Consider the following 11,851-nt stretch of genomic DNA (forward strand, 5'->3'; position numbering starts at 1 on the left):
GGCATGTACTTTTAATTTCCTGCCAAAATAAATGCTCTGTACAAATTTTGTAATTTTCCTGTTTATTTGTAAACAATATTTCTAAGTAAGGATTTAAGAATTTATTGTATGTTGGCAATTTTTCATGCATAATTGATTTTGGACAGTGGCCATTCGGAAAAGCCGTGTGTGGTGGAAGTCCGGAAAAAAAAAATCAAAAAGTACGCAAAAAGTTTATCATAATAGAGTCTAAGCATCACATTTTGGGCGCGATGAGTAAAGAGGACTCCTGGTAATGGAATGTCGTATAGCTAACATTACTGTCCTTGGATTTTAAAGTGGGCTCCTTTTAATGTAATTTCAAAAAATGTGTTAAATTTACTTTTTTTTTCTTATTCTCGCCATTTCCACTTTTTCACTGAAATTTAAGCACACCGTCCGATTTTTCATGAATAATTTAGTGACATCGAAATGACGTCATTTTTCACGAGCTTTGCGGGTTGTAAACAAAGTATTTACTGCCAAATTAATATGTTTTTTACTACCACAATTTTAACGATTTTGTATAATTGATTAACTTAGCGCCACTTGCACCAATCTAACCCGGGGTTAACCGGTTAAACCGTTAATCCGGTGTCAAATTGTACTGGCAACTATGGTCACTCCAGGTTTAACCGGTTAACCCCCGGTCGGGTTAGCGGGATGGTACAAGTGACCCTTTAATCTTTAAAAGGTTAACTGATCGAGTTAAGTAAAAGGTCACAAATATCTGAACGAAGCCTTTATTGTTAAGAAGTGCATGTCCAGATATTCTTGAGCACATTAGCCGCTCCGATGTATTTGATGGCGACTGTACATAACGATGGTATACACTCCGGGGTTGGTATGTATTACCAAAGAGAATAGATAGTATAGAGGGGTCACAGTAAATTTACTGCCATCTATCGACACACGACTAAAACTCAAAATGAAAACGTATAAAATTATCAAAAAAATGTATAATATATGGATAAATAATTTTATTATTTTTGTATAATTTTGACACATGTTCATTCCCTGATATCTATGTGTTAAAATTGTTAAATATGAAACGGTGTCGTCACGCCATCTAGCCGAGCATAGGCTAAAGGTGTGTGCGCCATCTATCCGAGAATGATTTTTTCTTGATTTCCGAGGCACGTTTTTTCCTTAGACTTTATTCATCTTATACGAAGTTACATATATTATGTCTTTGGTATTACCAAAGGTACATTGATTTAGTAAGATGCGTAAAATCGTATTACCTAGCAACTCATGCATATTAGAACGATAGAGAGGCAGATAACGAAAATAACGAAATTTAGATTTTCGTGTTTACCCGTAGGCCCTCATCTCATACAATAATGCATTCCCATCCTTGATTCCATATACATATATCATGTTGTAAAAAAGAGGATATACCTATTTATTTCTTTTGGAAGCAATTAAGTTCTTAAGGGCCACTTGCACCATTCAGTAACCAGGGTTAACCGGTTAAACCTGGAGTTACCATGGTTACCAGTACAATTTGACACTAGGTTACCGGTTTAACCGGTTAACCCCTGGTCAGTGGGATGGTGCAAGTGGCGCTAAGTTCTTATGAACACATTATAAAATATAATGTTATGTATAATAATATATATTTTAACATAACTTATGTGTAGTTAATGAATCACTCAGTTTAATGTGGCCTTGTTTAATTAATTACTTAAGTTGTTTAATATAGTACAAAATAATATTACATAATAAGATGAAATAAAATGTTAATAAATGATGAGAGTTTTCATTGACACAAACAATATATACGCTTATTCGTCAATTACTGCCCGCTATTTAGTCACTGGCCACCTTATATCTACTAAAAATGATTTTGTATCCACCTATTAATAGAATTCATTTTTGTATAAGGTGGCTAGTTATTGAAGGGTGGCCAGTTATTGAAACCTTATATTAAAATGAATTCTGTTTAAATAGGTGAATAGAATTCATTTTTGGTTTAAGGTGGCCAGGTTATTAGCTGGTGGCCAGTAATATATCAAGATTTTTACTTGGCAACTGTAGGAATATAAATAGCAACTGTAGGGTCTGTAGGTGTTTAGGAAATGTATAGACAGCTGTTTAGTGCTCACTTAAAGTATTCGTTTAATTTTTACAAGACTGTTCATTCAATTAAATTAAAATAGGACATTGACCGTCTGGGTCTTTAGGTTTTAAATAAATAAGAATTAAATATCTACCTACTAATTAGTGTACAGTCACCTGCAATAATATGTTACTCTTCGAAGGCCGCAGAAATATGTGACACGCTCTTATGGCTCTAATACAAATAAGATCGTGTCACATATTTTTGCGGCCTTCGTTGTGTAACATATTATTACAGGTGACATACTTGTAATGGTAGTCTTATATCGGGTCATCCTTTATTCGTTTTATTACAAGCTTTTATTTAACTTGCAATGTTTGTAAATATGTATGTTTGGGTCAAATCTTGCAAGCTAATTTAGACCCACTTTTCATTTTAGGATTGAGCTGAAACTTCACCTGCATATATGTGAGTCGGGTGACAATGACAATGTGATATTATGGTTCAGTCAAGTGTAAACATATGGGTGTAGACCTAGAAAACTTACTCAAAAATAGCTACGGGTGTGATTAGTGCTTAGTGCATGTATATTTTTACAATTGACTGATACCATTGAGCTGATCTGATGATGGAGACAGGAGGATGCCCTAGGAACTTTGTGACAAGACAACGCAAGGGGCTTCTGGACATCGGATGATGGTAGCATGACGTAGGAGGAAACGGGGTCATTCGAAGCATGATTTTTGTATGATTTTAGGGTGGGGGGGGGTCAAAATTCGTCAAAAATAGATGACGTAATTTATGAACAGCCCCCAACCTAATTTGTGTTTGGATTTGTTAGAATAGTCTCGATGAGTATTAGTTGCCTGTTGGAAGAAAAGGACAGTCAGCAATAAGAATAAGCTTGTATCTAAAATGAAATTTTGGACAAAAAACTTAGGGTTCCGATTCGACTCCGTGTCACTTGGTGGCGATGTCATTACCGACGTTATGATATTTAAAGTCAGACCAAAAGTATTATGGCGAAAATTATGATAGTTCGACAGTGACATCTTGTGTCCGACCGAAATCTGATTGTTTACCGAAACCACAGAATAAATAATTAGTACTAGGTACAGAAGATTTACTCTCTAACAAAATGCGTCTGTTACGATTAGGACAGATATGACAGCTAGGTGGCGCAAGCGCCACGCGCGGCCTATGGCTAGCCACCAAAATTGGTGTGGGACGGATGTACTTGTAGCTACTTGTTGCGAAGCGACAAAATCGCGGAGTGAGCCACGCCTGCCGAAACCGAATGTTTTCTTGTAACCCTATACTTTCTGTTTTGTTCTTTGATTTAAATTGTCCGCCGACTAGGGTGCAAAAGGTCATCCACAGAATCATTACCATTTTGACGCAAATAACTCTTTACGAATTACCTAAACGGTTTTAGATTCCGATATAAATTCGGGAAACATTGACGTTTATAAGTTTTTTTAAATGCTATTTTTTTGTAACTAAAATGTGCACAGATTTTACACAATATTAACGGTTTTACAACTCTTTTTATGAGTATTTTACATAGTTAAAGTGAAATTAGTTTAGTTACATGTTTTTTTTAAATACTCTGGACTATTTTTAAACAACAGCGTGAAGTAAGTTTTAAGAACTATTATTTTGACAACAGTAGTGGAAAAATTAGAAATTTTTCAAAATTTACGTGTAATAAGTAGAGAGTAGGTACCTGTGACAGAAGATCCCGCTGTTTCATATCATAAGATAACCCGGACGGAAAACGTCCGACGGGGCGTCCCAGATACCGCTGGAGTGACGAAGACCCTACCCTAAAAGACCTATCCACCCTCAAAATACCCAACTGGCGTGAAGGGGCGCAGAATAGGGCAGAGTGCGCCTCTTGTGTCAGAGGCCAAGATACTTTTTGGGTCACTGAGCCAGTGAATTACATTATATTACATAGCTGTACTTTATTCATAAGGATACTCTACATACTTATTCTTCAATTACCTACGTGCCTTTTATACTTGCTACCAATGATGGCCTGTGCGGGCTTGAATTAGATATCACAAATTATGTTGGTTGAAATGTTAGTTTTCCTTTCTTTACTGTTATTCAAATTTTTCTTTATCTACAGGCTACAGCGCAAATATTAGAATAACGAAGATACTATAGCGAGCAAAAGAAACATGCTGCGCATACGAACCAGTTCTATTATTCATTACTACAAATATGTATTTGGAGAACTAGCGGGTATGTACTATTAAACTTCACTACTTAACTGTTAATAAATCTGTCTATGTATACACGGTGGCTAAAAAATAACTGCATTCCCGTTGCCAGGGAGGTTTTAGGATTATACTGAGCAACTTTTACTACGGGACCAACCCCTAAATCGCGAAAAAGATGTACTCTCCTATATAAAATAGACCAGCCAAAATGTATGAAACAGACAAAATTTTTTTCGCGATTTCGGGGTTGGTGCCATAGTAAAAGCTGCTCAGCCTAATCCCAAAACCTCCCTGGCAACGCATAAATATGCAGTTATTTTTTTAGCCACCCTGTATACTTACGTCCCACTGCTGGGCACAGGCCTCCTTTCATGCGCGAGAGGGCTTGGGCTGTAGTCCCCAGCTGGCCCAATGAGGGTCGGGGGACTTCACATACACCTTTGAATTTATACGCGGATGTATGCAAGCTCCTTACTTAAGTTAGTGGTACATAACAAATGATATTCTGTACGTAAGTTCCGAAAAAAGCCAGGATTTGAGCCAGCGACCTCCGGATTGAAAGTCGGACGTCAGATCCACTCGGCCACCACCGCTCACTGCTACCTAATACTTTACATAAATAAACCTGTGTACTGTAAGTGTAAAACATTAGTAATTTAATCCAAATGTACGCTAATGAATATTTATTATTCAAAATCATCACTTAAAAGTCAATACCTACCACCAGCAAACAGGAGGAAACAGCTCAAAATTTGCATCTAATTGCCATACTTGTGGATAACATGCCAAATTCTCAACAGTTTTTGATGAATGAAGAGATGATGAACAGCCTTTACGAGCATATTTTACCACCAATATATATATATATATATATATATATATATATATATATATATATATATATATATATATGTCGGGGATCGACTTGTGCCATCTATCGCATTTAAGATGCATTTTATCACGCAACTTTTAATAAATAAAGCAAACTAGGGTGTTACAGTACACCTGAGTGGCGTTCGGCCCAGTTCTGCCAAGGCGTCATAGAGTGCGCTGTCAAAACAAACTAAATCCAGAACAATTGAACTTATGCTGTCAATCGATCTTCAGGAGAGAACGAACGGGAGAAGATGACGTCTGTGGCGGTTCTTGGGTCAAATCCACTGGTTTGCTTTGCATAAAAAGTGTAACGTGTGCTATAGTTTGTCCAGTAAAGGCCGTGAGTTGAATATCGTATTTCATTGAAAGCATCCTCATCCACGATTGAAGGTTCTGATGTGCATCCGATAGTATGATACGCCCACGATTCCCGACATATATATATTTGGTATTGATATTTTATTGTTATTGTTCTGTATTGTATTGAACCAAATTGTAAAACTCACATTTTATAATTACTTATTAGGTCTTATAATTAACAGCAAATGCAGTAAGAAATGTCCACAGTTGAAATTCAACCTGTATTTCCAGATCCACGCACCAACGACTGGTTCCTCATCTCCAGCCCCATCCCAGGGCTGATCATCATCTTCCTGTACCTACAGTTCGTGAACAAATGGGGCCCACGCTATATGGCCAACAAGCCGCCCTTCCAACTTCAGAGGACCCTGGTGGTGTACAACTTTCTGCAAGTTTGCGTCAGCTGCTGGATAGTATATGAGGTGATTAGAGGTATTTCTTTATTATATGTGGCTTTCCAGATCTTTATGCTTCATATGCATAAAGATATTTTCATCAGAAAAGGGTCCTTATGCTCCATGTGATGGAAAGGTTCTTATCCTCATGAAGCTAAAGACCATTATCTGATGGAAAGCCACATTTCTTCTGATTTCAAGAATCCCCCAGTATTAAGTGTTATAGCGCAACGAGAATGAATTTACTTACATTAAGCAGTATCTTATGTTATCTTGAATATTTGTGGGCCCATTCTTTATTCTTTATTCAGACAAACACTAGGTATAAGTTTACAGCTGCAGGATACCAAGACACTTATACTGTTAATACATAGTCAGTATCATAAAATACATAAACATACACTTTTCGAACTATCTCTGCGGATCTTGTGTAATTCAGCAGTGTATGTCCTCTCCCTGGTGTACCCTTGTTTTGCCGACAAACTTTTCATCGAATATTATTTCATCGACAACGATTCATCGAAACGTTAGTACTAGTAATATTGTTTGGCGTTATTTTGTTTCATATACTATTTATTTCAATGTTTCTTACTGCGTAGAAATACTATTCAACGAATATTACTTGATCGCTAATTCGTTTCAAATTATTTTAATTGGCACAACTACTAAACATTGCAATTCATTTGTTCGACGTAATACTTTAATACATTTTTTATATGTCGTACTACACATTTATACATTTTTCTGATGTAAGAATTTTAGATTTAGGTTAGGTTAGAACTGCGACCCCACACAGAAACGAACGGCTATCAAAGTCGGTTTAGGTTAGAACTGCGACCCCACACAAACGAACGGCTTTCAAAGTAGGTTTAGGTTAGGTTAGAACTGTGACCCCACACAGAAACGAACGGCTTTTAAAGTAGGTTTAGGTTAGGTTAGAATTGCGACATCACACAGAAACGAACGGCTTTCAAAGTAGGTTTAGGTTAAGTTAGAACTGCGACCCCACACAAAAAACGAACGGCTTTTAAAGTAGGTTTAGGTTAGGTTAGAATTGCGACCTCACACAGAAACGAACGGCTTTCAAAGTAGGTTTAGGTTAGGTTAGAACTGCGACCCCACACAGAAACAATGGGCTTTCAAAGTAGGTTTAGGTTAGGTTAGAACTGCGATCAAACACAGAAATGAACGGCTTAGTAAGTAAAATTATTGTTACCAACCTATTTATAATTTGCCCAAAATGAAAATGGCAGCCTTGTAAAATTATATCTTCAAAATTAGAGCACATAGCTATAATCGCGCAGAGTGAACCGACTGACGTGACTGCGTTTAGTTTCGATAACGAAATGTTACAAATTGAAATAATTTTACGCGTAATAAATTTTATTAAATACAATCCAAAATGAAATAAGAAAACCCGTAAAGAAATACCACGATATAAACTATATACAAAATAACTCAAGTACCAATTAAAAGTCCCCGATTTAAATTTACTAGTATCGATTCTTCGACGCAATAACTTGTCGATGAAATGAAAATACTGGAAACGTTGTCTTCGAAATAACATTCGATGAAATGTCAGTCGGCAATTCAAGGGTAAACCCCTCTCCCTTGATTCTATTCAATAATTCAAATTCGAAAGTAAAAAAAACTGCAAGAGCTCTTTTTCAATTCAATGCAATATTAACATTTACAGTTACATCATTTAGGGTCACTTGCACCATCCACCAACCCGGGGTCAACCGGTTAAACCTGGACTTACCATGGTTACCAGTACAATTTGACACTGGGTTAACGGTTTAACCGGTTAACCCCGGGTTAGTGGGATGGTGCAAGTGACGCTAAGGCCCACTTGCACCATTCCACTAACCCGGGGTTAACCGGTTAAACCTGGAGTTACCATGGTTACCAGTACAATTTGACACTGGGTTGACGGTTAAACCGTTTAGGGGGAGGGAGGGGGTCAAGAAAATGTGACATGTTGTGACAAGGGGGAGGGGGGAGTCATAAACTTTGTGACGTCACTTTAACTTCATCAGTAACCGAAAATGTATTTAAATTATTATATACGCTAATTATCATTTAAATAACAAGGTTTTGAAACGATAATCGTTTTTGTTCGTTTCATTTTATTTCTTATAATCAGTTATATTTTATAATCAGTTTTGGATTATAAAATTACTAATATTTCTTTTGTCAAAAATATTTTGATAAAATATTAAATAAATACCTATTTGCCGATTTCGTTGAAGAAATGTGACGTCACACCAGGGGGGAGGGGTTTGCCAAATGTGACCAAGTGTGACAAGGAGGGGGGGGAGGGGTAAAAAAACCTAGAAATTCGTGTGACGTAATTAATGGATGACCCCTTAGTGGGATGGTGCAAGTGGGCCTAAGTGACATGAAAAATACGTGGCAACATTTATAAATACAATATCCAATAGAATACCTGCGTAAACATTATATTATAATAATTTAAAAATAAGTAACTATGAGGCGTATAAATCTATACGGTAAATAATACAATAAATCTCTCCAAAGTCACAGAAGATACTAATATTTAGGTACCTACTAATAATATTTGGAGATGTAAATGCTCTACAAGCGTCAACCAATAGCGATGCAGCCTCAACGGAGGGCCCTGCAGGGTTTGTTTATTTGTTTATTAGGATCGCCAACAGAAGATACAATTTACATACTAAGTATAAGTAACATACTAAGAGGGCATACATTTTTTATTGATCCCCCACTTAAAGGCAATCACAGCATGCATTAAGTATTATAATGTTTAATGACCTATCAGGACCATAGATCAGGACACAAGTTTTTCCTGTACTCATACAATGTTCTGGTACCTATTCCGGTTCTCGATAGCATGAAATGCTTCGACGATTTAATGTCGAGTATGGTACGGAACGGACCAGAGTCTGAGGGCCTACTGCGAACCACGTTCGACGTGTTGCCTCCCTGTCACAGTTACGTACGAATTTACAAGTGCGACAGAGAGGCAATACGTCGGACGTGGTTTGTGGTAGGCTCTCAGTGTATGGACTCAACGGCTCTTTCCACTTGACAAGCAGATGCGGGTTGTTTATCGACCAGTATTTTTTCTATTCTAGGGTCTGGATGCGGCTTGGCTTCGGCACTATAGTTTGAGGTGCCAACCAGTGGACTACTCTAACAGCCCCGAGGGGATGAGAGTGAGTTTAATGATTTAATTAAAGATTTATATTCATTAAAAAAAAACTTTTTTTAAATGGCCCAGCCGTCTTAGAGAAATTGGGTAACTAACAAACACAAAGAAAAAAAATCCTGGCGAATTGGAAAACTCCTTTGAAATCTTGTTTGAAGTCGGTTGAAAACGTTTTTATAGATGGCGCCAGCCAAAAATGTTTCTAACAAAATATCCAAATCAGTTCAGTTGTCTTCGATAAATCGAAGAACATAAAAAATCCGATCCTCATTGATTGAGAACCTCTTTCTCCCAAAATTTTGAGTCAACAAATGATTTCTGTTCCGATTTCAGGCTACCCGATGCGTATACATATACTTCCTGGCGAAGATGACAGAGCTCCTGGACACGGTGTTCTTCGTGCTCCGCAAGAAGGACCGCCAGATCACATTCCTCCATTTGTACCATCACGCTGCCATGCCTATGATATCCTGGGGAGCGACTAAGTAATGATCTTCTACTTTTTGGCGGTCTGACCAAGCACTTGGTACAAATTGGCTAGTCTCAAGTATTTTAGATGCTGATCCTGATCTGTGACAAAAAAGGACGACACAAACATACAATGACTTATTATCGTTAAACCAAAAATCAAGTATTTTATTCGTGATAAACTTAAAACTAAAATTACATACAAAAGTATAACTAAAAACTACAAGTATGCATAAAATCAACGTCTATAATAGAGGATATATCATATCCACTACTACCTGTTGATGCTGCCTGTTAACTTTACTGACCTTACCACCTTCGATTTTCTATTATTACCGATAATAGCAGCGTCGCACCATGCCTTATGTAATGTATCGAAGATAAAGTTCAAATTCTTCCAACGGGGAGTGCTCCGAGAAAATGTTCGGATTAATCCCTACCGCTTCTTTCCGCCATCACTCTACGCGACAACATTTCCATCTTCACCACTTAGATGGTTGGCAATCCTCAAAGAACTGTGCGTTTCTCCAGAAACTTCCTGCTTCACACAGCTAAATTGTGGAATGAACTGACAATGGTATTTCCGGACCGATACGTCCTTCAAGAAAGTCTGGTGTAGCGGGTATCCATGGGCGACATTAATGACTTGCCAACACGCGATCTGTCTGCTCGTTTACCTATATCATAAAAAAACTTACCTAATTTCAGATACTTTCCCGGCGGGCATGGCACGTTCATCGGCCTCGTGAACTCCTTCGTTCACATCTTCATGTATGCGTATTACATGCTAGCTGCCCTAGGTCCTGAGTACCAGAGGAAACTGACCTGGTGGAAGCGGCAGATTACTACACTTCAAATGGTAAGGTGTTTTTCTTATAGGGGGATTTTCTACTTTCATATTATCACGATCAACACGCTTTCCCGATTGAAATGCGTTTTAGATGTGGTCCTTTAAAAATCTACTTATAACCCGGTTCAATGAAGGGTTTTACCTCGGAATGCGAGATAATAAGCTGGAAATGAGTTATGTTTTTCAAGCGAACCAGCTTATAATACGATTTCTCGAATAATATACCATTGGTCCCTGAAACTTTTATATGTATATATAGGTAAATTTTATCACGGTTAATAAGCATTCCCGCTTGAGATGCGTTTTTGACGTGGTCCTTTAAAAATCTTTTTATGCACAGCAACAATTCTTAACTTAAAAGGAAAATGTAGAAAATCAACGACCAAAATACACGATTGATTCAAATATGAAGTAGCGAATTGTATCAACAAGTCAACTAAGGGGTTTCACCTCTTAATGAGAGATAATAAGCTGTAAACTCGTATACTTGAACTTTCATACTTATTAGTTCCTAAAATCGGGCTTTCAAACCTTGATCGTGCTGGAAAAACAATGGACTGGCTTAATAAATAGAATTGTTAATTTAGACGAAGCAAATTTTAAATTAAATTTAGTGCATTGTCTTGGTACTTGGCCTTGTCGAGCTTCGTGTAAATGCTTTATTGTAAGTGTAAATTAAAAATATCCTCTTTCTTTTTCAGGTCCAGTTCTGCTTAACGTTCCTCCACTCCTCGCAACTGCTCTTCTACGACTGCGGCTACCCTCGCTGGACGGTCGTCTTCACTCTTCCTAATTCCATCTTCTTCTACTATCTCTTCTACGACTTCTATCATAAAGCCTACAAGAAGCCTAAAGTTGACGCTGTGAAAAATGTTAAAGAAAATGGCGTCAAATTACAAAGAATAAGAGAAGAATATGAGGAAAGTAGGAAATGTTGCTAACGGGATTCAAAGGAGGGTAGGAAATAAATATGAAAGATAAAATAATTGTATAAGTATTTAATTTTATTAAATACATTTTTTTATTAGATATTTACTATTATGTGAGTTATTGTAATGTAAGTAGATGTAATAAAGTCGCTAATTTGTTTTTATTTTATTTGCATGTACCCCACCAATCCCTGTCGTTCAATTGAATCGCCCAACAAGCGTACTTATAGTCGTATGGTTTTTAAACAATCCATGATTCAATTCATGAACATCTATGATTTTGGGACGTTATTCAACTAGATTGAAGAAGCGGGTTCGATTCCCGCCTTGGCCACCGGTGGACTTGGTCACTTTTTTCTTTAATTAGTGTATGATATCTATTTCAGTTTATAATTTGGAACATTATTTTACATAAAGTACAAAATAAGTACGAGGTATTTTTGAAAATCCCACCCTTTTTGCATATTTTTAA

At 37.1% G+C, this 11,851-nt stretch overlaps 1 protein-coding gene across 1 annotated transcript; it reads left to right on the forward strand.

The window, feature by feature from the left end:
• Positions 1–4,253: 4,253 nt before the first annotated feature.
• Positions 4,254–11,391, forward strand: LOC134793870 (very long chain fatty acid elongase AAEL008004-like). Its single transcript, XM_063765584.1, has 6 exons — positions 4,254–4,330; positions 5,776–5,966; positions 9,059–9,139; positions 9,466–9,617; positions 10,309–10,459; positions 11,152–11,391. The coding sequence occupies exons 1-6, from the start codon at positions 4,267–4,269 to the stop codon at positions 11,389–11,391; spliced, it is 879 nt and encodes a 292-aa protein (XP_063621654.1). The 5' UTR covers positions 4,254–4,266.
• The last annotated feature ends 460 nt before the right edge of the window (positions 11,392–11,851 follow it).

The sequence above is a fragment of the Cydia splendana genome, chromosome 9 (genome assembly GCF_910591565.1).
Source record: "Cydia splendana chromosome 9, ilCydSple1.2, whole genome shotgun sequence".
NCBI lineage: Eukaryota > Metazoa > Arthropoda > Insecta > Lepidoptera > Tortricidae > Cydia > Cydia splendana.